This window comes from Camelina sativa, chromosome 3 (assembly GCF_030686135.1).
Source record: "Camelina sativa cultivar CO46 ecotype springtype chromosome 3, ASM3068613v1".
Classification (NCBI taxonomy): Eukaryota; Viridiplantae; Streptophyta; class Magnoliopsida; order Brassicales; family Brassicaceae; genus Camelina; species Camelina sativa.
Genome location: NC_141882.1, coordinates 6248798 through 6275228, shown reverse-complemented (window position 1 = coordinate 6275228; position 26431 = coordinate 6248798). Strand labels below are relative to the sequence as shown.

Below are 26431 nucleotides of genomic sequence, written 5' to 3'. Positions count from 1 at the left end.
AGAGGCCCATCAAGCCCTTTAAAGACGCCCATCAAGCCCTTTAAAGAGGCCCATGTTTTTGGCGGTAACCCGATTAAGATCCATTTTGTATAGGGAAAAAAACCCTAAAAGCACACTACATGGTTGTCTTCTCGGAGCGGCAAAGCTATCTACAGAGCAAAGCTTGATCAATCATCTGCGGCAATGGTAAAATCTGTTGCGCATTTCGTGTTAGCTTATGTTCCACTTCGTGTTATAACCGGTGCTTTGGAAATGGCAGGGTAAGGGAACAGGGAGCTTTGGTAAGAGGAGGAACAAGTCACACACGCTGTGTGTCAGATGTGGTCGCCGTAGTTTCCACATCCAGAAGAGTCGTTGTTCGGCCTGTGCTTATCCAGCTGCTCGCAAGAGGACATGTACGATCTCTATCTCTGTCTCTGTCGTGGAAACTTTGCGGCTACTATTAATTTTGTGAAAGAATACTTGGAATTTATGATGTCATTATGTGGGTAGATAACTGGAGCGTGAAGGCAATTAGAAGAAAGACAACAGGAACTGGTAGGATGAGGTATCTCCGCAATGTCCCTCGCAGGTTCAAGACTGGCTTTAGAGAAGGTAAAGCTTACATTGCACACCTTGTAGCTAGCAATGTTGTGTAATCAAAATCTTGCTCGTTCTGATTGATGGAATTGTGTGGATCAGGTACCCAAGCCACTCCAAGAAACAAGGCTGCAGCTGCTTCTTCCTAGGCATTGTTCTTTTTGCGTTTTGCCGTTTGTTTCTTGTTTCTGATGTAGCTTTTTTCGTTTTGGAAGAGAAACTACTTCGTTTTTTTTCTTTGCTCTTATACTTTATCGTCTAGTATTCTAAATTGAGATCGTTTCATAGACTTTACAACACCGAAATGAATGCGTGCTATTACTTTTTGAAGAATTCTAGCAAAACTCCATGTAATATGGAAGATAAGTTTACAAGGGCAATCCAAAGTATCAATCAGTTTGGTGGTGTATATTGACCAAATAGGTGTTTTTCGTAGTGCAACTGTTTGAAAGCTTGCTCCATTTCCGGAAATGCCGAGAGTAGCAACAACTCCAAAAGGTCAAACGCCAATTGCTTCAAACACACTGATGACTGAAACAAGAAATAAATTTAACAATGAAACCAACACGTCTAAGCATCTGAATATTTCAAGACATTGCGGAATGTTTACCTGAAGGAAGAAGTAGAGATCCTCTGCACATTGTTCATACTCCCTTTGTCCTATAAGACTCACTATTGTCGCTGGGGCTTTTTCTGTGAGTTGAGGGTTAATTCAAACATTTATAATTCAACTACGCTTAGATATCACTGATGAGAAAAAGATCAGATGACTCAATACCAATCATCAGCTCATGAACAAACTTTGCTCTCCTCTCCGCTTCTTCTCGCTGCTCCTCCTCAGAACTGCTGGATTGTTGCTGCCTTTTTGGATGCTTTGTCATGAAAATCCCATCCGGCCATAGTATCTGAGAGAGGTCATACCAAATATCTCTTTTAAATCTAACCATGGATTGAAATATAACCAAGCCAGAGCATCACAAGGATATGTCACTGTCAGGCATACTTTTCCATTATTTAACTGTGACTTTCACCACTACCTCTCACTGTGCAAAAAGGAGTACAAGTGGAGGTTCTCACCTGTTCAACCCGTTGAATTCCAGAAGCTACTACAGTTCCCCGCCGCAGAAGACGGATTTTCTCAAGTACCCAATCGTCTAATGCATCGCCCATCCCAAGCTGAAGTATCTGTTTGGCAACCCAAAAAGCTTTCCGCCTTGTAATATGCAAAAATAGATGATCAGATTTACTCCACTTTCTTGACTCAGAAAGAGAAAAATAGTATGGGTCGGGGTTATAAATTTATGTACCTAATCCACCCACCCTCCTGGAGTTGAAAGACAACATCTACTAAGTCTAGTAAGGGTAATGTTAGCTTTGGAGGAACCCACTGCACGAAAGACAAGTTATTACAAACACACTAATATAGAAATACAAGAAATGTCCTCATGATTTCCCACTTCCCCACAATGCGAAAGATGAATCATCAGAAGAAAAGAACAAAATCATGGCTGATACTAGGTATGGATGTAACATATACCTCGGTGGGCAGACCGACGCTGTCTACATCATCAGCATGTTGAGTTCCCACTTTTTGCCCCCCATTCTCTTTGCTATTTCTCACATCTATATAAGGCGTCTTCATATGATCATTTCCAAGAGTTTTCACTTTTGACTTCACATCATCTACCATTACATTATTCCTTAAATGTTGACCCGGTTTCCCATTCTCTGAACTCGGATTTTCTCCCCAAGGAAGAGAACCAGGTGTTGCGTCAGTCATATTTCCCATATTTGTAGCGACAGTAGATGTCTTACTGACATGTTTAACTGAAAATTTTTACTGATGACAGTAAATTATAGCGAACTAATTAAGATCAAAATCTAATTGTGTTGTTGATTACTCACCTGTTAGCGTCTCAATGATTGAAAAAGAGCTTGAGAACGCATAAGTCTGCACAGCAGCAACAAGTTACATGTCAAATTTTGTAAGCACTAGTGATTTGTGAGTCAGCGGAAGAGAATCTACCTGGGAATCCACACTGAGGAAGTCCCAAACTTCAATCGATCCTGAAATTCGTTGTAGCTGCAAAAGCTTCTGAGCAAAGTAGAGAAAGGATAATTCGCAGATTAAGGAAAACCGGGCAATCACCTCAATGCAAAGTTATCATTCACATTTTAGTTAACATGGAAGAATAGACGGCGTGTGAAAAGCAACTACAAAGGATCAAGCATTAGAACTATCAGCCCTATCGAGAAATTAAAAAATGCTTAACTTCAGTAGATAAAACAGGCCTGACTCTACTTCAGAGTAACAACATTACACAGAAGTAGATGGTGACGTTTCATGCATAAGAACACTCAGTATTAGCTTCTCAAAAATCCAAAGTAACTACCAGAATATGAAAACACAAAAGCTTATTCACAGTTAACCTACTCATCAAAAAACCAAATCCAGAAGAAGAAAAAAATCCATATACATAAGCACCATGTAAAGCATGAACAGAGAGTAGAAAACAAGAGACATGGCATTTGACCTTGATATACTCATCAAGTAGTACACATCGCTCTTGAATAACAGGTATGTCCACGCCTGTTGATAGAAAATGCTTTGGCGGTAAGTGAAGATTGTACTCGGGAAAAACTTTAAGCCGCCGGTGAAGCTCCTCAAAATGTCGAAATCTGAAAGTTCACATAAATAAAAAGTTTAAAAGACAAAGCACCAACATCAAATCCGTAGCAATATCATTCTATCACCTTCTTTTGATCGACCAGCTATGATTACTTTCATCTGTGACTGCAATTGAATACACAGCAAACATCTTAGAACTACCCTTCACAATATTGGCACCCAGAACCTGCAAGAAGAACCTAAAATTATCCATCGTATAATACTACATACGAACATAATTTTCTGCAGATTTATGAATGTTTGGATGCCCAAACGATAAATAATTGTACCTGACATCTCAACTTGGCAAAGGAATCAACCAACAAAGAACTTTTAGGAGCATAGGGAACATCACTTTCTGCCGCTGAAACGTATGATGCAGATGACGTTGCAGACATTCCACTGAATGATCTAGCCAATGAACCATCTTCAGAATCATTGCTATCATCATCGTCTATGACGTGTCCAGAAATTCTGGATCTCTTCCTGCCAGATTGATGTCTCGGTCCTTGCTGATAACGTCCATGACCTTTACTGGTCTTTTTGAAAGAGTGGCCAGCATTTTCAAGTGGATGGTGTATCCGTGAAACACCAAGATTTTTCTTCGTTCGACCATCCCAGACTCGAGTCCCAGGGCTGTTTAGACCTGTTACCGTTTCCTCATCTTCGGATGTATAAGAATGACTACTCTTTGTTTGCTCCTCGTCCTCTTCAGCAGAGGAATAACTTGATAAGTGACTCTCAGTATTTACGACTTTACCCTGACTGGAGATTCTTCCATTCGCCGTGTTTTCACTTAAATAACCATCGTTGCTCGATTCCTTGCTAGACCATCTCGGGGGCACGCGCTCAACAACTTTCTCACCTTCCTTTTTTTTATAGTTTCTTCCCTTTGCCCACACGCTTTCCAGATGCTCAGGAGCAAGGTTCGCCGTTTTCCTTTGTGACATCATGTCCAACACGTCACCCCATCCCTCTCCTCCTCTGTGTCCTTGAGGATCTTTACTACCATCACCTATTTTGGACGTTGAGGGGAAGGAGTTCCACGACCGGGAAGATTGGGTGTCCATAGAAAGCAATGGATCTTTCGATAAATCTGTTAAATGCTGTTTATCTGTAGCGCTTTTCCTTTTAGAATTTTTCTGCTGTTCATTTTTCAAATTCACAAGCTCAACACCTGTGACAGAAGGGTCCAAATATCTAGAAAAATGATCAGGAGAAAGATCTGAGAGATCTTCAGATGGAGAAGACTCTTCTGCAGCACTAGATCTGTTACTAGTCTTTATCCTTGACATTACAGCAGCCTCAATCCTCTCATTTATGAACCTGGTACACAAAATCTGTACCATTGAGGCGAGAATAAGAGGAACAGAATGTGGTGTAAAAGAGGTAATAGTTTACCGAGGATTGGCTAGATTTAGGACTGGTCGAATCACACAGCAAGCAAGAAGCTCCCTCAGGGTATAGTGGAAAAAAGCACAGTGCAGATCCTCTGGCCTAAATGTTAGTGAAATGAGACTGTTCATTATATGCTGCAGAACCTGCCAAATAGAGACCATAGTATCACCACCTGATAGCAATAAAGTGGTAAAACATCTAACATAAACATCTGTATAACAGCTCGTCGCAAGAGTAAACCTTATGCTCGGATTCAGGAGAAAACAATGCAGGGTGCAATTTATCGTCTGCGGCCATCACACGTCTTAGTTCTGAGTCGCGGTCTTCAAAACTGAAGCTTCTCTTTTGTTGTCTCTCAATCTTTGCTTGACACTCGCGGAAAAGCTCCACACGACGACATACAATATCAATTAGATCCCTAAATCAATACAAAGAAGGTTTAGTTTCTTGGAAAAACAACCTTAACAGAAACTCAATATAAGACGAAGACACTAAAAAGAACAGACCTTGTCAACAGATCAATAAGATTTACATTTCTAAACCGCCGTGAAATCTCCCCAAGAACATCGTTAATGATAAACACCAGTTCTTCAGGACCTTGTTTATCCGGTGTTATGCGGGAGTACCAGAGATCCAGTACCCATTCAGAAACGAGGTGACGGGTGAAGTGATCAATTGCATCCTCAACGACCTGAGAGTTCACTTTGCTTCTCCAGTCAGACCGTGGAGCTGCTTTAGGGAGGTCAGGTGTTTTATTTAACGTTGGTGCATTGAGAGACGACGGTTTGTTGTTGTAAGCTGCAGCTTTCCGTTTCATTTCAATATCGAATGAGAAATAACGAAGGAGGATGATCAAGCATGAGGCAGCAGGGAGGTTGACCCAAACCGATGAGCTTGTCACTGCAGACGTTTACACAAACGTGAGTATTCATTCATTAGTTGAACACATAAGTAGCTACTGAACCAATACTTGAAAAACTAAAAACTGAAGATACACAAAGATTCATAGTATCGATCAAATAAACTTACGCGACATGAGGTAAGACAGTCCTACGACGCATATCACCACGATTACAATCCGTTTCTTAGCTTCCTCTACCAGGTCCCGAAGAGTCACCACCTGCTTCTGTGTGCTCATAGTTCAATCAAAATCCCTTCTCCTATCTTAATCTCTCAGACGCCTAATTCGCCCCTCCAATGAACACACACGAGAGAACAGACGGATTTTTTCCAGAACCTAATTCCCAGGGAAATTAAAACCCGATCTTCGAAATACGTCGGGATCGATCAAAGATGAGCTGGTTTCGAAACGACGAGTAAGGAAGGAGAGAGACAGAGAGAGAGAGAGCGAATCAATGCCTCTGGGACTACGAATTGATGGAATCGGCCGGTAACGGAGTCTATCCCGGAGACGGTTGTTGATTCCGTACGTATCTCCGGCGAGTGTTCCCGGTAAGATGGTTAAGATCTTTTTAATAATTCTCTCTCTTCGTGGTGGTTTGCATTTCATTTTCATTAATTGTTTACAAATTCGCAACCAAGTCCGTATGCTATCGCTAGGTGTCGAACCTTGGGCTCACCAAACGCTTGGGCTATTTTGTAAATTTGATGTAAACTTGATTGTAATGACATAAATGCCCTCATCACCGCCTTTCCTCTTTCAGCTCGAAAAGGATTAAAAGTTTATCCAAATTAGGGTTCACATCACAATTCAGGAAAGAGAGCTCTGAATCACTGCATCTATGGAGGCTACTAAAGAAAGAGTTGGCTTGCTCAACAAGATCCTCCCGCCGGCACTTGCAGACGCCGGACTCGAAGATTGTGCGCTGCCGCCGGAATCTATACAGGAAGCTTTTCGTAAAGCCGCCAATGCCGTGAAGTCTCGAGCAGCTTCGATTTTCGAGCACGAGGACGAAGGCGGTTGTGTAGCTGATCCGGTTCCGGAAGCTTCTGACACGATCATCGTCGGCGTGGATAATGAAAGGGATACTGGACCGTGTTTAGCCGGTAAGGGAAATGGGAAGTTGGCTGAATCGGAACAGGCCGGAGATTTGGTTGTGGCAGGCGAAGGTGGAGAAGGGAGGAGCTGCGTTGATGCTTTGAAGGATTTAGATGTTGAAGGTATTGAGAGTAGCAGGGAGAAGAAGGATCAGAGTGAAGAAGATGATGAAGAGGAGAAGAAACCGATCTTGGTTGAAGGATTTGTCTGAGAGTCCTCACACTGTCGTAACTTTTCTTCCCCCGTGTATATAAATAAGAAAGCAGTAGACTTTTAGCTTACAAGTCCCGTTACGTTGCCTTGCTGATTCCGTGATGCTTAAAATTCCGACCTTTTGTTTCATAGGCAATGATAGCAAGCTTATGTATCGCCTGTTAAGACACGAAACTTGATGTAATACGATTTAAGAAAGAAAGAGGCGATTCTCTCTTTTGGTTTACTTGATTCTCTTCCGTTTGCATTTCAGTTTTCAAATTCAAAAGGATTGCAGGGAGTCTTGCTAACGTTAGCAGGCACGTCTCTTTCTCTATTTGTTCTTGCAGTTCAAAACTTCAAATCCCAAATTGAATTTGTATAGCTTGTTGTTGGTGACTGTATAGTTTGTTGTTGGTGACTACTTTAGACCTGTTTGAGTCAGTGCTCTGTCTGTCATAGGCATTCACAGAAAAATGAAACCTTTTGTTGCTAGTAGTTTCTGTGTATGGGACCAGCGCCAGCAGAGAGGGGAAAAGAGAATGATTGGCTTCTCTTTTAGTTGACACGTCTGAATATATGTACATCTTTCACTGCATCTCTAAGAATTGAGGCTGCCTTAAGGTCAGAATTGAGGCTGTCGTGTCTTAAGATCAGAATTGAGGCTGTCTTGTCTTAGGATCAGAAGGCTGCCTTAAGATCAGAATTGGGGCTGGCTTAAGATCATCGTCTTTAAGAACATAATTAGGCCTTTATCGCAAAATGATTCGCAAACCATTGGTGCCATAGGGCTGCAGTGTTCTGTTCAGAAAAAGAGATGAGACCATTTTGCTCATGTTAGGGTACCCCTCTAGCCTCCATTCACCCGATGTCTCCACTCCCCAAGTAGAAGAGACGAGTGATGAAGAAGAGGAGCAGACCCATCACCAACACCAATTCAGCTTTAGTATGAGTAATCAGTGTGGTCATTTTGTTTGTGTTGCTTTGCATGTACAGCTTAACAACTGTTTGTTGTTACATGTTCGGATGTTTCTCCTTGGCTCGGTTATATGGTTTCATCTCAAATTTTGTCACTTCGATTTTTGGTCCAACAGAGTATTATGCAAATTACGAAGCCCATGTTTATTACAATTTTAAACAAATTATACTATTTGAAGGGCCCATGTTTATTATGCACTTGAACACACTGTACACGCGCGGAACTCGTCTTCCGACACACGTTTGCACGCTCCTTCACGCGCCTTGTCGATCGATCTCACATTCGGAGCCGGTTTGTTCACCCGCCGGGGATTTCCACCGGCATCTTCACAAAACGGCTCTGGCGAAGAATTGTGTCTTGGCTTTCCTACTGCTGGAGGACGATAGGGTGTTTACATTTTTACAAGTAAACGGAGAAATTTCCGAAGCGAAAGGTTTAATTTTTGAGCTCCAGATTGAACGAACTAAGCGGTTTCTCCGATCTCTCTCGGTAACCCTCCAAACAGGTCCTTCCTTCAAAATTTAATTAGCGTTCCTTCCGATGTTTGGGTCTCTAAGTAGTTTCTGCTATGTTGTCCACAAACTGTTCGACGAAATGCGTCTGTGAAAACTAACAACAATACTCGTATCATGAAATTTTCAGCGCAATGGAGAAAACAGACGAAGAGAGGAAGAAGGCTCAGATGCTGGACGCTCGGGCCAGAAACATCAGCCACAATGTTCGCTGTACTGAGTGTGGGAGTCAGTCCATTGAAGACTCGCAGGCAGATGTCGCTATTCTCCTTAGACAGGTGTGTTCCTTTACTCAGCTTTGTTTTCCAAAAGAATGAGTTGAAATCTAGTTTTGCTCTCTACTCCCCTCTGATACACCTGAGTTTTTGCAGCTGATCCGTGATGAGATAGGAGCTGGGAAAACTGACAAAGAGATCTACAATAAGCTTGAGGATGAGTTTGGGGAGACGGTGCTTTATGCTCCTAAATTTGATTTGCAGACCGCGGCATTGTGGCTAACACCGGTTAGTTTAAACAATCAATAAGAACTGGAACCTCCATAGGGACGTTTAGGTTAATGGACTCTGGTGTTTGGTGTGTGACAGGTTATAATTGCTGGAGGTACCGCTGCAGGGTTGGTTTACCAGAAGCACAGGCAAAGGACAAATGTACATATCATGGCGTTGAACCTTATTAGAGGTGTTCCATTGACTCCAAAAGAGAGAGTCACTATTCTTGATGTTCTTATCCCACCTCCCCCTCCTCCTCAGGGAGTGGCTTCCCGGTTGAGGAGATGGCTAAACCGGTAGCTTCCATGTCTCCGGAGCTCTCTTGTTCTTCGCTCAAATCGTATCGCGTTAGCCAAATAAACAATCTGTTAAGGGAGTGAGTACACATTGATTAGGAGAAACCGATAGGGACTGCTTTGTTGAAAATGGATTCTTCCATAGGAATATCTTGGAATTAGTTATGTAAGAAGAAAACATAATTGAAAGTCTGATACTTGTTGTATGTTCTTTACTGTGGAATTGAAAACAGAGAGTGTACCGTTATTAGTACAGAGACATCTTTTGTTCCGAAGTAGCTTGTGTGCTAAATGAGCTTTTTTGAATTTTGAGCATCATTATCTTGAAAGCCCGAAGCTCACAAAACGTAGTGACTTGCTTATTATACAAGATATTCGATACAAAAAGCAATGAGTAACGGAAAGAAATCTAGTCTTGCTCAACGGAAAAAAATCTAGTCTTGCTCAACGGAAAGAAATCTAGTCTTGCTCAATAGGCTCTGAATCTGTTATAGCCATTGTAGCACTAGGTGCCTACCCATAAGCAGTAGTTGCCCTTGAATGTGCATCAAATCCTAAGACAAGCCTATCTAATCTCACTTCTTAGTCTAAAGCACTCAAATCCCTTCTAAGGAGCCAGCCCTTTTTGAATCCCTCTCTTTTCTTCATGCTGTGAAGAAATTTTCCCTATCCCCCTGACTGGCGAGGCTCCTTCTAAACGAGTGGAGTTCAGTTAGACTGCCCCTTCTTTCTGGTGCTCTCCGTCCAAGCGAGCTAACTCCTGATCTCCTGTTGTAAAGATCTCCAGACCAACGCTATTCTTACCAGTTGACATCCATCCCGTTGCATTCCCAGCGGTTTGAGTTCTATTGGAAGGAGTTCTATACGAGCGTTCCATACCGTCTGAAGTGACTTGTGTGTTGAACATTACAAAGGGGATTAACTGGTTGAGCATTTAGGTTTTGTTACATTATATTATATCGTCATCATTCTCTTAACAATCTAAAGACCAATTGCCAATTTATTCCACATACTGGATAGCAAGAACTAACATACAAGGACCTTGTGTAATGGGCATTTAATTCCTCCTTCGGGTCAGTCATATATTTTCTCTAGTCATATTAACTCCATCCTCCAGAGATGACTTCAAAACGAAACAAATTCACTCTTCAGGGCGGCGGCAAATTCTTTCTACACCCACTGCTTCCTGTTCATGTATTAACACGCAACTTCATGAATTTTTTCAAACAGCACCCAATATAATAAAGACTGAGGTCAAGCTTTTTATACCTCTGTATTGTCAAGATCGTAGCAAACAAGAAACACGCAGTTACATCTCGACTGATCATGAATTCCTCTCTTGATATTCACAACATGAGCATCACAGTACAATGCTTGATCCTCCCTGTCCTGCACATTAACAACCACTCCAAATTTCCATTCTTTATGTTTAAATTTTTTGCTAAAGGTTCCATCCTTCATAATTAGATCAAAGCTAGCCTTACTTGGAAACATAGAAGCAGGTCCCCAACATTCACTCTCCCACACTCTGATGGTTCTACAGGAATAGAACGCTCACGCACTGATGTTCTGACATCCACCCACTCATCGTGTCCTTTGTCGAACCCAGAAAAACGTACACGCACTTCCTGTTGCAGACGCTCTCAGTTGCAAACAAATAAGGCATTGAACTAAAGAGAAGAAGTTTTACCAGTTCACCAGTGCGAAGAACTCTATAAGTTAGGAACGAAGACACGTCATACCTGAAAGACCAGAATTCAAGCGAATAAGCACAGATATAAAACGACAAAGGTAGCCATGTACTATGCTAGAGTCTACACTGAAAATGTAGCCATGTACTAAGAAGGTAAGGGCATAGTTTATTATTTATGTCTATAAACTTGTTAAATATGCAAAATCCAAGAGAGTTGAAGCAAATATGGAAAAAGATGATCATTCAAAAGCAAAGAAAGGTTCTTACCAAGCGTAATCCCTAGCTGATCTAGCCTCAAAAGCCAGATCAGAAACATCAGAAGCCTTACCTGTGTATGAAAAATTTCCCACGGCGTTAAACTAAAAGAATCAAGAATGGCAAACAAGAAAATGAAACAAAACCTTTTCGTCTTTGAACATAGGTAGCCGTCCCAAGATTTACAGGCTTGTCGGCAAAATTAGGATTGGACAAGTCAAGAATCTGCAAAGGGGGAGATGGCAAAGCTTTGTATTTGGGTTGGCTTTGCTGCTTCAGCTTCTCCTGAAACCAACCCTGTACCTGAAAAAAAAAAAACCCACTCAATTTAAAGAACAAGTTACTTCTGCTGGCCTACACTTGCATTGCATTTCACCAGTTGCATGACGAAATAAGAGACGCACCTGTTTCCAAGTTACATATGGTTTCCCATTCCGGTTCGTAGAACAACTTTGAAACATAAATAATGGAAACAAACACTCAGTTAAGAAGAACTAATAAAAACAGATTTACCAACAAGATAATGCAGCAAAATTCTCAAATAATTTAGAAGATATTACCTAAAAGTGGAAGCAACAGTTTGACAAAAATCTCTTTGAAGAGATTGATCACCAATCTCCTTATACAGATTCTCCATGTCTACAATCTTCACCATAAGAATTTAAAAAGAAAAAAAAAAAAAAAGTCATATCTCATGAATCTCTTATATCTGATAAAGCCAAATAAAGAAAACAAAGAGACCTCAGCCAAGGTAAACTCGGTGAAGTAGTGAGAGGAATCATCGGAAGCAGCCATTATCGACGACGGCAGAAGGAAAGAACAAGTGAAGAAGATGCTACAACAGTGACTGACTGATACCTTCACAAAGTTCTCACTTCTCAGTGTGCTTTAATGGACTGATGGGCCAAAATCACTAATAATCTTCCATATGGGCCCAAAATCTCGAGTCGTAAAAAATTAATCTTATGAAATTAATTTCTTTTACACATGCGGATAATTAGATGTTTTTATGAAGAAGAACGATCTGTTTACAGTACTGTATTATTTGATCCACCGTCCACGTAATGACGTTAACAGCAAAAAAGTTTAAAACAAGCCAGTCTTACAGGGTGAGGGTTGACTTTGAAACTATCGACATAGTGTGAGGGTTGAGGGAACCCGTCCGCGGGGAATCTTCCGAGTTATGATGTATGAGCTGGTGGTTGTGGAGTGTTTGTTAATTAATATACTCATGATAACTGACATTTTTAATAAAATACTAAAGGAACATATTTTATTTGATTACACAGCTAATCCTCACTAACGCTCTACGTCTTTTTTTTATTTCAAATTATTTTGGCGACAATCTTGGCCCTGATTTCTCCCATGAATATAAGATTCGTTTACTAATTATCGAGTAAAGTAATAAACAATATTCGTTACGTAATTCGTTATAACATTATTCCTTTCTTATTAATCAGTTAATACACGTGCTTTTGAAACATATTTAAAAACGCAATTTATATCCGTTGATAATAATGGGAACAGGGCCTGAACGATTTGACCGAAAGACTCAAACACGCTAACAGAGAATAGTTTATTTTATTATAGGGTAGGTACTCGGTACAGAGCTGTCATTCTATTAATTACGGTATTTGACTAATCACGCAGTATATAATTTACTGCTGTACTTGATTAACAAATTTAATTAACATCAAGAAAAACAAGGTAAAGATGTTTGAACTCGGTTCGAATTTCTTTGACATGTATGTAGGCTGTGTGTAGTTGACTAGTTGGTACGAGGTATATAATATATTAGTAATAACCAAGACTTTTTAGTTTTTACATAAGTCCCAAGATTTTTTTTATCTATATGAGTTGTTGTTTTGCGCTAATCACTCCCTTTCATTCTTCTTATCACCACCATAGCCTAGTCAATTAGTCATCCGTGAATCTTTATTAGTTTTTAACAAGAGCCACCTTTTCCATTGTTTATGAGAGAAGGTGAGGGTAAGACAAAATAAATCGAGCCAAAAAAAAGACAACCTGTCTACATCATTTGGCACCGGGCTTATACAAACGCTTTAATCAAATATTTTACTCGTGTATTATTGATCTCCCACATGGACTATTCTGTTAAAAAAGATTTCATTATTGCGTGATATTACTATTTTAATCACATATTTAATATTTAAAGCGCGCAATCAGGCAAGTTGGGGTTTTTAAAAAAATATTTGTTCAGAGAAATTAAATAAAAATGAAGGTAAAACAGAGAGGACGTAGGGAGTTAGCAAAACAAGTCGTTGTACCTATTTATCCTCGTCTCTTCACCATTTTTTCTTACTCTCTCTTCTCTCCTCAATGTCGCATAGGCACTGACAAAACTTTCTTCCATTTACATTCTTCTTGTACTTATGGTCAGGTCAGACTATAGTCTTACAGAAACAAGAAGAAGCACCTAACTAATTAGTAGATCAGGATCAAGCTTCATCAGATCTAAAGATGGATTACGATCCAGCTCATATTATGAGCAGAGGGGGTAGCATGCGTCATAGCATAAGTCGTAGTGTGAGCAGAGCAAGCAGAAACGTGGAGGACATATTCAATACAAGCTCTAGACGAACCAAATCAGTCAACCAAGACGAAGAAGCTCTCAAATGGGCTGCCATCGAGAAACTCCCTACCTACAGTCGTCTCCGCACCAGTCTCATGCCCGAGCTCGGCGAAGAAGACGTCTACGGTAACCAAATCCTCAACAAAGAAGTTGACGTCACGAAGCTCGACGGCGAAGAACGTCAGAAGTTCATCGACATGGTCTTCAAAGTAGCCGAGCAGGACAACGAACGGATCTTGACCAAGCTCAGAAACAGGATCGACCGTGTCGGAATCCAACTTCCGACAGTGGAAGTGAGGTACGACAACTTGACTGTGAGAGCTGACTGTTACACCGGCGATAGATCTCTTCCATCGCTTTTAAACACGGTGAGGAACATGGGAGAAGCTGCTCTAGCCATGATCGGAATCAGGCTTGCCAAGAAAGCACAACTCACTATTCTCAAAGATGTTTCTGGGATCGTCAAACCTTCAAGGATGACACTTTTGTTGGGTCCTCCTTCTTCCGGGAAGACCACGCTTTTGCTGGCTCTTGCCGGTAAACTCGACAAGTCTCTTGACGTCACTGGAGAGGTAACCTATAATGGTCACCGCCTCAACGAGTTTGTTCCCATCAAAACTTCTGCTTACATTAGCCAGAACGATCTTCATGTTGGTATCATGACTGTTAAGGAGACTCTTGATTTCTCTGCTAGGTGTCAAGGTGTTGGTACTCGTTACGGTATGTTGTGATTCAACTAAAGTACTACTTTGTTTTTTTTTTTTTCGTTTTTATGGTCGATTGAGTAATATTTACATGTAATGGATGGCAGATCTTCTAAATGAGTTGGCAAGAAGAGAAAAGGACGCTGGGATTTTCCCGGAAGCTGATGTTGATTTGTTCATGAAGGCATCTGCTGCTCAAGGTGTCAAGAGTAGTCTCATCACTGATTATACTCTCAAAGTCAGCCCCTCTCAACCTTAAAGCCTTTTACCTTTTTACTTATAAGTTACAAAGCATGCCATATAGGGTGTTAGATAGATGATAATGGTTTTTGTTTGATAATTCAACTTAGCAGATTATTCTTCAAGTAGACCGGTTATGTTACAGTATACTTATAAAGCTTTTTGATGAAACAGATTCTGGGGCTTGACATTTGCAAGGACACTATAGTTGGAGATGACATGATGAGAGGTATTTCAGGAGGTCAGAAGAAGCGTGTGACAACTGGAGAGATGATCGTCGGACCGACTAAGACTCTGTTCATGGATGAGATATCCACCGGGCTTGACAGCTCCACCACTTTCCAAATCGTGAAGTGCTTGCAACAGATTGTTCACCTCACAGAAGCCACTGTGCTCATATCTCTTCTCCAGCCTGCTCCTGAGACGTTTGATCTATTCGATGATATCATCCTATTGTCGGAGGGTCAAATTGTGTACCAGGGACCTAGAGACCACGTCATAGAGTTCTTTGAGGGGTTTGGATTCAAATGCCCTGAAAGAAAAGGAACAGCTGACTTCTTGCAAGAGGTAAATACATATATAGACATGTTTATTTTGGTATAAATATTTTGATCCTTAAATGACTCACAAATTACATTTACGTATGGAACAGGTTACATCTAAGAAAGATCAACAGCAGTATTGGGTTGATCCAAACAGACCCTATAGATTCATCCCAGTGTCTGAGTTCGCCAGCAGCTTTAAGACATTCCATGTTGGATCTAAACTATATAACGAGCTATCAGTACCGTTCGACAAGTCTAAAAGCCACAAAGCAGCTCTGGTGTTTGAAAAATACTCAATGAAGAAAACAGAGCTTCTCAAGAGCTGTTGGGACAAAGAGTGGATGCTCATGAAGCGAAACTCCTTCTTCTACATCTTCAAAACCGTCCAAATCATCATCATTGCCGCAATCACGTCAACCCTTTTCCTTAGAACCGAAATGCACACAAGGAACGAGGTCGACGCTAACATCTACATCGGATCACTCCTATTTGCTATGATCGTGAACATGTTTAACGGTCTTGCGGAGATGGCTATGACGATCCAGAGACTTCCCGTGTTCTACAAGCAAAGGGATCTTTTGTTTCATCCACCATGGACATTCACGCTTCCCACTTTCTTATTAGGGATTCCAATCTCCATCTTCGAGTCTACAGCATGGATGGTGGTGACATATTACTCTATAGGATATGCACCCGAAGCTACCCGATTCTTCAAACAGTTCTTGATTATTTTCTTGATCCAACAAATGGCTTCCGGGATATTCAGGTTCATTGCATCTACATGTAGAACCATGACCATAGCCAATACTGGGGGTGTGCTCGTTCTACTAGTTGTGTTCTTGACTGGAGGTTTCCTTCTTCCTCGAGGTGAGATTCCGGTTTGGTGGAGATGGGCTTACTGGGTGTCCCCTCTTTCTTACGCTTTCAATGGCCTCACCGTCAATGAAATGTTTGATTCTAGATGGATGAATAAAATGGTAATTCTTCTTCATCATTTTTTTCTTTTCTCCCAAAGTCCTCACCCAGCCTATACTTTGTAGCTAAGTATTTTTTGTTGTGAAAAAAATGCAGTCTGCCGACAACGCAACGAAGTTGGGATCAAGTGTGCTTAATATGTGGGATGTATTTGATGACAAGAACTGGTATTGGATATCAGTTGGAGGCTTGCTTGCTTTTACTGTCTTCTTCAACGGAGTTTTTACACTGGCACTTACTTATCTAGACCGTAAGTTTTTTTTTTGTTTGATTTTGTTTTTGTCGTCACTGGTTCAAAAATGCTAACGTGTCTTCGATGTATGTATTGACCAACAGCCCTTGGGAAGGCACAAGCTATAATTCCAAAAGAAGAAGACGAAGAGGCTGCAGCCAAAAGTAAGTATTCCTTTTGTTTAAATCTTGAATACTCATTATACAAAACCAAGAAAAATAAATATTAAGAATTTACTCTTATATATAAATCAGAGGAGGTTGAGATGAAGAGTGTGGGAAACAAGAAAGGAATGGTTCTTCCTTTTACTCCTCTAGCTATGTCATTTGACGACGTTAAATACTTTGTTGACATGCCTGCGGTAATCCTTCGAAAACTACTTAACCTTACTATTATTGTTATTAACGAAAAGAAACTCATACAAAAGTATTGGCTGGTGTAGGAAATGAGGGAACAAGGAGTTCAAGAAACCAGGCTACAACTTCTTAAAGGAATAACAAGTGCGTTTAGGCCAGGAGTGTTGACGGCGTTAATGGGGGTGAGTGGTGCGGGAAAGACAACTTTGATGGACGTTTTGGCCGGAAGGAAGACAGGTGGATACATAGAAGGAGATGTTAGAGTGTCTGGATTCCCAAAGAAACAAGATACATTTGCTAGAATCTCTGGTTACTGTGAACAAACAGACATTCACTCTCCACAAGTTACAGTAAGAGAATCACTTATCTTCTCTGCCTTCCTTCGCCTTGCTAAGGACGTAAGCAAAGAGGATAAAATGATGTTTGTGGATCAAGTGATGGAATTAGTGGAGTTGGTGGATTTGAGAGATGCAATTGTTGGTTTACCTGGTGTCACGGGGCTTTCCACGGAACAGAGGAAGAGATTAACAATCGCCGTTGAGCTTGTGGCTAACCCTTCAATCATCTTCATGGACGAGCCAACTTCAGGGTTGGATGCTAGAGCAGCTGCGATTGTGATGAGAGCGGTGAGAAACACTGTGGACACAGGGAGAACTGTTGTGTGCACTATCCACCAACCTAGCATTGATATCTTTGAGGCGTTTGACGAGCTACTACTAATGAAGAGAGGAGGACATGTGATATACTCTGGTCCCTTAGGCAGAAACTCTCACAAGGTTGTTGAGTACTTTGAATCCTTTCCTGGAGTGCCAAAGATTCCGGATAAGTACAACCCGGCCACTTGGATGCTGGAAGCCAGCTCTCTTGCAGCCGAGTTGAAGCTTGGAGTTGACTTTGCTGAGCTATATAAGGCTTCAGCCTTATGCCAGTAAGTGAACACAACACAACGAAAAAATATTTGCTATAATGATGTGATGATACCTGATCTAACTAACTAACATTTGAATTTTTTGACACAGGCGGAACAAGGCTCTGGTGCAAGAACTAAGCGTGCCTCCCCAAGGAGCAACTGATCTCTACTTTGCTACACAATTTTCGCAGAACACATGGGGACAATTCAAATCATGTCTATGGAAGCAGTGGTGGACTTATTGGAGATCTCCTGACTACAACCTTGTCCGGTTCATCTTCACCTTGGCAACATCTCTCATGATCGGCTCTGTCTTCTGGCAGATCGGAGGTAAGAGATCAAACGTACAAGACCTAACGATGGTGATTGGAGCAATCTACGCAGCAGTTGTATTCGTGGGTATTAACAACTGCTCAACGGTACAACCAATGGTGGCAATTGAACGGACAGTGTTCTACAGGGAAAAAGCAGCCGGGATGTACTCAGCCATACCTTACGCTATCTCCCAAGTAACTTGTGAGCTACCTTATGTCTTGGTTCAAACCACATACTACTCTCTAATCATCTACGCTATGGTTGGATTCGAGTGGAAAGCTTCCAAGTTCTTGTGGTTCCTCTTCATCAATTACTTCTCCTTCCTCTACTGGACCTACTACGGCATGATGACCGTGTCTCTCACGCCTAACCAGCAAGTTGCTTCCATCTTTGCATCAGCCTTCTATGGTATCTTTAACCTATTCTCTGGCTTCTTCATCCCTAGACCCAAAATTCCAAAGTGGTGGGTCTGGTATTACTGGATCTGCCCTGTCGCTTGGACCATATACGGCTTGATCACTTCTCAATACGGTGACGTCGAGACTACCATTGCTTCTATTGGTGGTCCCCCTGGCCTCACTGTCAAGCAATACATTAAAGACCAATACGGTTTTGAATCAGACTACATGGGACCTGTCGCCGCAGTACTCGTTGGCTTCACTGTCTTCTTTGCCTTCATCTTCGCATTTTGCATCAGGAGTCTCAACTTCCAGACTAGATAACCGCTCTACACTGTTTTTCTTGTGAAACATTTCTTACAATAAAAGCTCTTTGATTCTTATTTTTTTTTACCCCTCTTAATGTGACTTTATTTTAAATCTAATGTAAAAATATTCATCAAGAAAAAAGACCTTTTAGAAATAAATCTTGCAACTGAAACAGAGAAGAAGTGGGAACTAATTTGAATGCTATGAAACTTCTAAAGGAGTTGGCATCCGTCCTTATCCTTTTGTTCGGAAGTCTAAATCATTACTAGTAAGTATGGACATGAATTCATATATATAGTTTATTGATCGTATTTACTTTCTATAAATGAATATACTAAATCATGTACGATAAATAAAATTTGTTAATTTACTTCTGTTTTGGAAACATTTTCTTGTCGGCATATTTCCCTGTTGGAGAATCGGAATTTCTTACGAAAAAATAAATATTTTATCAGTGCACCAATATAATTTTGACAAGTCAGCAAAAGTATTCTATTATTTTTAAAAATGTTTATAAAACAAAATTTTAAGTGATCGTGGAGAGGAAAGAAAGCAAAAAGTGATATACGTACAGAACTGTAAATCCAGTTAACATGAAAAAAGTGAGATCGTGGTAAAAAATACATATAATTGTGGCAGAAACACAATTTTAAAAAATTTGAGCGAGAAACAGCACATTATGCAACCCTAAAATAAATACAGTTCTTAAAACCCCTACAAACCTAAAATCTCTCCCACTTTCCCCACGATCTTCTCCATGTCTATATGCAACTGTTTCTTTTTGCAATTGAGCGTCTATTTATACGTTTTCATCTTCTTTGTGGTTTGTTTTTAACATTTCTAAAAACCTCACCTTGGGGCTTTATTATTATCTTTTCTACAAGCCTTCCATCATGTTTGATATATACCATTTTTCTTTCGATGTTTTTTTTGGTCCACTTTACATTTTCAAATAAAAATGAGACATTAGTCTCCTTCAACTTCGAGATCAATTATGGGTGAAGATGAGAAAGAGAAGAGAGAGATTGCTGACCGCAATAACGAGGCATGAACAAGGGTAATTCCATTTTCAAATTTCAACAAAAACCTTGCATATTAATTAGTGTAGAATTTGTAAATATATAGAGATTTACATATCCGATCCATTCATTTTTGTATTTATTGTTCAACATCGTTTGACTGTCAATAACTGCAATTTTCTTTTCTTTTATTTGTTGGCTATTGATAATTTATGTTGAATAAATTTTTGGTATATATTAAAATTTTCTTTTTCCAATTCATTTGTGTTCTTCTAACTCATTACTCTCAATTTTTGACTACTATTTTGATTTTAGTTAACCAGTAATTCAAAAAAGAAAAGTTATATATATAAAATTAATTAGTTTTGTCCCGTACGTATACGGGCTTAATACTAGTATATATATATTGTGGTACCATCACGTCTAATTCAATAAATGCTACAATTACATGAAAGTAAATTATTTGAAAAATAGAAATACTTTTGCTACTTCCATAAATTAAAGAGAATCTAACTAATTTATAACTTCACTGATAAAAATTATATTCTAAATATAGAATTCCATGCAATTTAGAATTTTTTTTACATTATATATAGTATTTTTATAGTATTTTATATATAATCACCAATGGACTCCAAGCAGAACATCGATCTTTTATTTTAATAAAAAAATGAATAACATAGAAAGAATTTTTATATAGGAAACATATATGGAATTTATTTTTTTGGTTTAAATTAATTTTTATACGTAAAATAAAACCTTTTTTTTGGACAAACCCTATATAAATAAGTTTTGTGGCTTTTCTAAAAAATTATAGTGGACGTATATAGTGAAGTAATAAGCCTTTTAAAGCCCATACAAAAGATTTGGTTTCTTCTTCTTCTAAGGGTTTTCGAGCGAAAATTTTCTGAGCAGCGGCGACGATGGGAGACACCGCCTTGGAGAAGACAGCGGAAGAGCTACGACACGAGATCGATGAGCTTCACCGTCAGCAGCGCGAGGTACTACTATCTCGACCTCAATCTCTTATTCTCCTCTCTGTTAAAAACGATGGTTTAATTCTCTAATCCTGATCAGATTACGGAGAGGCTTCGTGACCCTCGTGGACTCCGCCGTGGAGGTTTTTCAGGCGTCGCTCCTCGCATTCAAGGCCGTAGAGGCTTTACTCGTCCTGTAAGTTTACTCTTCTCCTTTATTCTGTTTTCTCTCCTTTGATCTGAAACAAATTGCGCTTAGTTGATTGATTTTCCGATTTTGTATTTTTGATGAAAAAGGCGGATAGGAATGACGTAGAAGATGAGCCACCTGCGAAACGGAGATTGTCTTCCGCTGTTGTTAAGGTAGTTTTTGTGTTGGGAAAGTAATGAATTTTCTCATTGATAGATTTGTAGCGATTGGTTTCTTAACTCTATTGGGGAAACCTTTTAGGTCGACGGTGAAGATGTTAGTAAGGATGAAGATTTGCCAGTTGATGGCAATGGAACCCAGGTTGTAGCTGGTGACAATGGAACCTCTGATCGAAGTGACAAGAAGCTATCTGGACAGCATCGTGGAGATCGACCCCGGAGGGATACAGAACAACGAGGGACCAAGAAGGTAATTTAATCCCACTATATATCCCTACATACTTTTTTTTATCAGAAAGAGACGACTTTTTACTCAATGGTCGTTGTTGTTGTTGTTGTTGTTGTGCTCTGATCAGGGTTTTGAAGCTTTTGCATTGCCGGAGCCTGCACCAAGGGTTTTACCTAAGAATGAGGATCCTAAATTGGTTAATAGGAACAGAAGAATGCTGGTGAATCTTGTAGGGACTTTGGAGGTATTTGTTAAGAATTTACATGGACATTGCTCTTTCTCATGATATCTAGTCTCTCATTGATTAGCTTGATTCATGTTAGATGTGTTATTCTTTATTCAAGTTATTGTTTTATCACTTGTCTACATACTTTTCCCCTTCTGCAGAAGTTCAGAAAAGAAGATAAGCAGCGTTCTGGAACAGATGCATATGCCCGACGGTCCGCTGCCCTACAAAAGGTAAGCACACACTTCACATGGCTTGTTTCATGAACTAAAAAACCAGATATGTGATATTTTACGATGTTGTCGCTGTTCATTGAGGAAAATGTCATCATCTATCCAAAACAGCATCTTCCCCCAGTTTGTTTTGACTTGAGTAGCGCTGTAGAGGAACATTAATCATTCTAGACATGATTTCTGTTTTGGGATTGGGTTCTCCTGCCTTTTGATTTGGAGATTTTAGTAATATTACTAAGGTGTTAGGTGCATATATCATTATATGTCCAGTTAGAAGTGCGTTTATTTCTTCGTCTGTAGTACTTCAGTACATTAACAGTGTTTGTGTGCCGTATCCCTCCTACTCGTATAGGCTGAGCAAAAGTCCCGTGAAGAAAGTGAACGGCTGAGGCTGCAAGAGCGTGAAAATATGACTGAAAAGAGGAGAAGAGATCTTGTAAGCAGCCAGCTACATTTAGTTTCTCTTTTACATACAATTTTAAATGGCGGTCTTGTGTAGTAGTGATCTGATATACTCAATTTTAATGGTCAATCAGACTCTTCGAGCCCGTGTTGCTGCTAAAGCAGAACAAAAGAAGTTGGAACTGCTTTTCCTTCAGTGGAGTGAGCACCAAAAAAAACTTGGCAAATTTATAAGGTACTGCTTTTAGTTCCATAGTGTACCCTTACTTGCTCTGCATGACGAGTCTTAATGGTGAACTTGCTATGTATTTGATTTGCAGGTTATATTTAATTTCGGTCCAAAAAGTGTACATATTGACAATTTTATAGAGGCAAAGATAAGTTTCCATTCACGTGCATACAAATGTTGATGGGAATGGCAATGTTTGATGCTCTATGGCCTGCCATAGGTAGAAATTGCTAGATGATATAAAAGTTTTCATTAAAACTTATTTTATTTGATTTGCATGTGGACGGTTGTTTCAGGACAAAAGCAGAGCCACAGATATACTATGCGCTAGTGAAGCCTTTGGAAGAAGATACAACTGAGTTGGAGCAACAGAAAGAGCAGGTAAGGTGTTGTAGTTATTGAATGAACATTGTGAGATACATGCTATTATGCGATATTGATATGTGGATTGGTGACTTGTGGGCGCAGACATTCTTAGAATGGAAGGCGGCAAGGAGACAAGAAGTGAGTGAGTATCAAAAGGAAATAGAAGAGCAATATCTGGGTAATGTAGAGAAAGAGCTGGAGAGGTGGCAAAACGCAAGGAATGCGAGGAAAGCAAACAACAACGGGGCTATGAATTTGCAGGAAACAATGGATAAGGAATTAGAGACGCATAGGATGGAGCACGGGCCAAAGAAGAGAAAGATACCTGGAGGAGATGAAGAGGAAGAAGATGAAATAGAGGATATCAATGGTGGGGAGGATGAAATGATAATGGATGATATACTTGATGAGGGGGGAGATGGAAACATCAAGGAGGAAGGGGCAACTGATACAGTAAAAGCAGAAGCAGTAGAGGAAGACATTAAAGCTGAGGTCGTCTAGGTCATATAGTTTGTTTGTTCTTGATGAATGTGGTGGAGTTTGCGAACTACTAAATTTGTAGGAAAGATTTGCCTTTGTACTACTACTTAGTGTTGGCCTCAGCTTTTCATACATGTTGCTATGTTAAGTTTCTCTTGTACGAGATTGAATTTGGTACACAAGTCGGTTATATTCGGTTCAAATTCTTGAAAAAATCAAACTAAACCCAGGATTCAGAACCAAAGATACATTTTCACATTTCAAGGACTCTATTTGACTCAAAAAAAAGAAAAGAAAAGGACTCTTTTTGACTTTACAAGCCTCGCACGTGTAAGCGTGTGATTACAGAGATTACGACACGTGTACATCAAAAGCCGTTATTCGTCGCCTACGATGAAATCTTCTCCCCACGACGGCGATGGTGGAACTTGCTCAAAGCTCGGCGACTCTGCCGGTGAAAGACCCATAAAGGCGAAGTAAGGCTCTGGTGCCGGTGAATATCTTGAACCTAGAATCCACGGTGACTCTGCCGCCGAATCCTCCACGAGACGGTTGGGAGGCGACGAAGGTGGAGTCAGTGGAAGAAGATCCGCGAGACCGTGGACGGCGATATGTTGACCAACGAACAAACCAGGGAGGAGAAGTTGAACACCGTCGAGAAAAACCGAGTCGTTGGAGGAAGAAGGCTTAGTGAGAAGGAGGCGGTGAGACGGGAGAAGCGTCGGGAGAGAGGAGGCGTTGGGAAGAGATCGGAGCTCGGAGAGTGGGAGGCGGAGCGGTACGGAGTGGAGGCGGAGAGTAGAAACGTAAAAGGGAAGCGAATGAGTCATGTCGAGAGCGAAGAGCATTGAATCGGTGGGAGCGAAGAGAGTGAGGGACTCGTCGGAGAGTAGATCGAAGAGGAGATCGGAGGTGATGATGGCGTTGGCGAAGAGAGCACGGCCTCTGACGCGGAGGACGGCGATGGCTCTTTCTAACTCTTCCAAAGGAACGCCGGCGGATGGATGAGGAAGACAGAGGAGGATGATGAGGGCTCCGAGAAAGATGGCTCTGAAACAAGAAGCGCTCGAGATGTTCGCCATTGTTTGTGATTCTTCTTGAGCTCTAAGAGAGAGAGATAGAGAGAGAGTAAAACGGAAGATGAAGCGGTTATGATTGGGGTTTATATAGGGGAAGGAAGCGAATCTTGGGACGTTCTCGATTCTGTTACAGAGTCCAAGACTGTTTGAGTTTTAACTCTTTTTTTTTTTTTTTCCCCGCAGTTCTATTTTATTTTGAGCTGTATAGACGTTTAGTCTGCAGAATAGCACCAGCTTGGATTCTGATCAAGTCCAAAGTCCAACAACACCTTTCAGATGAATCCAAATGGGTATCCCGCAGAGATAGAAAGCTCCTAAATTGATGTAAAGCCCCTATATTTTGCTATGGATGCCTCCTTGATGTTAATAAACCTGGCCTCCTTTGTACCACTGGCCAAGGCTTTGAAACTTTTGACACGCATCTCTCTAGTCCAGAACATGAACATCAGGTAATTTAAGCATTTGTTTTTTCAATACATCTTGTCCTTGTCTTAACAATATTTTTGAGTCAAACAACCGCTTACCACTACTAGTTTCCCTTTCTCACTTCTTCTTGTTTTTTTTTTTTTTTTCCTTTTTTGCCTAAAGATGATGTTGCGCTCGTGCCCTTCTAGATCTAATCCACGTGTTGAGAAGTATGATGATGAGGAGTGGGATGATGAGGCAAGTTTTTTTTTTTAAAGTTCCCTGCTTTAAATCCTCTTTCCTCTAGTAATTTCCCATTCTCACGTAATTTGACCCTATGTCACCTTTTTCTGCCGGATGTTCATTGGTTCTTCCCTCCGCAGCATCCAGACATATTTCAAACTGCTTATCCTCAACCAAAGGCAAGCCTCTTTGTTTGCGTAATTAATTCTGACCCCCCATGTTATCTGTGCTTGAAAACCCCTTTTCTCAAGTATTGTTTGCCTATTTCTGACCCCAATATATGTCCATGCATTTTGGTCTTTCTGTTCAAGCAAACGTGGGATTGGTACTCTCAGCTGCGTCGGCAAATGTCTGCAACATCCATTGCGCCTACCCAACTAAAGGCAAGCGTTTGAGATTTCTAATGTTTAGTTTTGTAAGTTTGACCCCAATGTTTTAATTCCTTCAAGCAGACTGGGGAACAGCCGGGGGAGTCTGCAGCACCAAGTGAGCGTCCCCATGATTGTGCTACTACCATGGCGAGTGACCATATCTAAAGGCAAGTTTTTTTTAAAAATATCTGAAAACGTTGAGATTTCTTATCTTTTAGAATTATGGGTTTTTCTTAATGAAAACTAAAACATTGCAGCGGAAGTGCAAGTAACCGATGACGTGAAGAAGTGGAAGGAGAAGGAGAAGGGTACATGGCCCATGGTGTTCTTCTTCTCTCTTAAGGCATTTAGTATTGTGAATGGTTTGTTCTACTTCTGGCGGCAAATGCTTTTTAATTATGTTTCAAATGGCAGCGATGCTCTTATCGACAGAAACAAAAAAAAATGATGAAGTAAAAGTGTTTTATTTTTGTCGTCAATTGGAGCCTAGTGTTTTATTACTTGAAACTCAAAATTACTTGACGTATTGAATTATTGGTTATGTCCTCATAAAATTATGGTTCCATAGACTTAATGGCATATTGGTGTTGAATTGGTGAATGATATTTTAAACCTCTATCGTCTTGTTGTATTGGCAAAAAAGCTATGGTTAATAACTTGATACTATGGTTTATGTGTAAATGTATTTAAGATTTGATTTTTGTTTGAGAAACTATGGTTAGTCTTCATAAAAATCTCTTATACGGTCTGTAAGAACTTCAAACTAAAGCCAATGAGTGGGAAATTAACTAATTTTTAGTTTTTGTTTGTTTGCCTAAATTTGACCCTAGCTTTGTTACCTTTTTCCACTGGATGTTCATTTGGTTCCTCAGCATCCACACATGTTTGCAACAACACCAAGAAGAAGAAGACTTGAATGGTTTGTTCTACTTCTAACGGCAAATGTTGGGTTAACTTAATAATATATATGCTGCTTATTTTCAAGTCTCGTTTTATTTTATTTTTATGAAGTTTGTTAATTCTGTTTCAAACGATCAGTAATGTGGCAGCGATGTTTTTATCGACTGTGAAAAACAAAAATGATGGTAGGTGAAAAACAGTGAAAAGTTTGAATGTTTGATAGTAACTAGTAAGTAATGCCGGCCTATATAGCTCTTTCGGCAATAG

At 40.3% G+C, this 26431-nt stretch overlaps 6 protein-coding genes, 1 long non-coding RNA gene and 2 pseudogenes across 18 annotated transcripts; 6 read left to right on the top strand and 3 right to left on the bottom strand.

Moving 5' to 3' along the window:
- The first annotated feature begins 37 nt into the window (after positions 1–37).
- Positions 38–909, top strand: LOC104773977 (large ribosomal subunit protein eL37z-like; annotated as a pseudogene). The gene is made up of 4 exons (XR_015595269.1): positions 38–186; positions 260–395; positions 493–594; positions 682–909. The product of XR_015595269.1 is annotated as a large ribosomal subunit protein eL37z-like (transcript).
- Positions 870–6245, bottom strand: LOC104773985 (uncharacterized). 7 transcript variants are annotated; one of them, XR_015595267.1, is made up of 15 exons: positions 5675–6245; positions 5152–5545; positions 4886–5063; positions 4649–4788; positions 3538–4573; positions 3334–3434; positions 3114–3258; positions 2606–2793; positions 2485–2530; positions 2117–2406; positions 1887–1966; positions 1657–1792; positions 1358–1484; positions 1190–1272; positions 870–1110 (listed from the first exon to the last, which is right to left on the bottom strand). XR_015595267.1 is itself a non-coding variant. In XM_010498658.3 (15 exons), exons 1-15 carry the CDS (start codon positions 5781–5783, stop codon positions 973–975), a joined length of 3072 nt encoding a protein of 1023 aa, XP_010496960.2. In that variant the 5' UTR covers positions 5784–6245; the 3' UTR covers positions 870–972. The 7 variants fall into 7 exon arrangements, 1 of the variants encoding a protein (XP_010496960.2); XR_015595268.1 differs by having other exon boundaries at positions 2117–2393; XR_015595266.1 differs by having other exon boundaries at positions 2117–2419; positions 2606–2674.
- Positions 6246–6387: 142 nt separating this feature from the next.
- LOC104773972 (uncharacterized) lies at positions 6388–7083 on the top strand. The gene has a single exon (XM_010498646.3). The coding sequence runs from the start codon at positions 6388–6390 to the stop codon at positions 6853–6855; it is 468 nt and encodes a 155-aa protein (XP_010496948.1). The 3' UTR covers positions 6856–7083.
- An 800-nt stretch (positions 7084–7883) lies between these two features.
- On the top strand, positions 7884–9386 carry LOC104773962 (cytochrome c-type biogenesis CcmH-like mitochondrial protein). Of its 2 annotated transcripts, none has more exons than XM_010498639.3 (4): positions 7884–8304; positions 8458–8605; positions 8699–8830; positions 8912–9386. In XM_010498639.3, the coding sequence occupies exons 2-4, from the start codon at positions 8462–8464 to the stop codon at positions 9113–9115; spliced, it is 480 nt and encodes a 159-aa protein (XP_010496941.1). In that variant the 5' UTR covers positions 7884–8304; positions 8458–8461; the 3' UTR covers positions 9116–9386. The 2 variants fall into 2 exon arrangements, with proteins under 2 accessions (XP_010496941.1, XP_010496939.1); XM_010498637.2 differs by having other exon boundaries at positions 7990–8320.
- A 624-nt stretch (positions 9387–10010) lies between these two features.
- Positions 10011–12111, bottom strand: LOC104773958 (protein SAWADEE HOMEODOMAIN HOMOLOG 1). Its single transcript, XM_010498631.3, has 9 exons — positions 11801–12111; positions 11620–11705; positions 11464–11509; positions 11206–11362; positions 11072–11132; positions 10802–10853; positions 10596–10739; positions 10381–10500; positions 10011–10297 (listed from the first exon to the last, which is right to left on the bottom strand). Exons 1-9 carry the CDS (start codon positions 11852–11854, stop codon positions 10253–10255), a joined length of 765 nt encoding a protein of 254 aa, XP_010496933.1. The 5' UTR covers positions 11855–12111; the 3' UTR covers positions 10011–10252.
- A 1142-nt stretch (positions 12112–13253) lies between these two features.
- LOC104773944 (ABC transporter G family member 35-like) lies at positions 13254–18794 on the top strand. Its single transcript, XM_087508511.1, has 9 exons — positions 13254–14372; positions 14464–14594; positions 14771–15163; positions 15249–16118; positions 16213–16366; positions 16453–16512; positions 16603–16709; positions 16791–17632; positions 17724–18794. Exons 1-9 carry the CDS (start codon positions 13541–13543, stop codon positions 18649–18651), a joined length of 4317 nt encoding a protein of 1438 aa, XP_087364637.1. The 5' UTR covers positions 13254–13540; the 3' UTR covers positions 18652–18794.
- A 1670-nt stretch (positions 18795–20464) lies between these two features.
- Positions 20465–23464, top strand: LOC104773937 (uncharacterized). 3 transcript variants are annotated; one of them, XM_010498611.3, is made up of 10 exons: positions 20465–20656; positions 20733–20828; positions 20930–20995; positions 21084–21251; positions 21358–21474; positions 21618–21689; positions 22042–22125; positions 22226–22326; positions 22617–22701; positions 22789–23464. In XM_010498611.3, exons 1-10 carry the CDS (start codon positions 20579–20581, stop codon positions 23185–23187), a joined length of 1266 nt encoding a protein of 421 aa, XP_010496913.1. In that variant the 5' UTR covers positions 20465–20578; the 3' UTR covers positions 23188–23464. The 3 variants fall into 3 exon arrangements, 2 of the variants coding, with proteins under 2 accessions (XP_010496913.1, XP_087364635.1); XR_015595262.1 differs by lacking the exon at positions 22789–23464 and adding an exon at positions 22412–22540 and having other exon boundaries at positions 20468–20656; positions 22617–22700; XM_087508509.1 differs by lacking the exons at positions 22617–22701; positions 22789–23464 and adding an exon at positions 22412–22541 and having other exon boundaries at positions 20468–20656.
- Positions 23375–24363, bottom strand: LOC104773926 (fasciclin-like arabinogalactan protein 19 pseudogene; annotated as a pseudogene). The gene has a single exon (XR_015595263.1). The product of XR_015595263.1 is annotated as a fasciclin-like arabinogalactan protein 19 pseudogene (transcript).
- A 603-nt stretch (positions 24364–24966) lies between these two features.
- LOC147946635 (uncharacterized) lies at positions 24967–25806 on the top strand. Its single transcript, XR_015595264.1, has 3 exons — positions 24967–25276; positions 25346–25431; positions 25522–25806. It is a non-coding gene; the product is annotated as an uncharacterized LOC147946635 (long non-coding RNA).
- Positions 25807–26431: the final 625 nt, after the last annotated feature.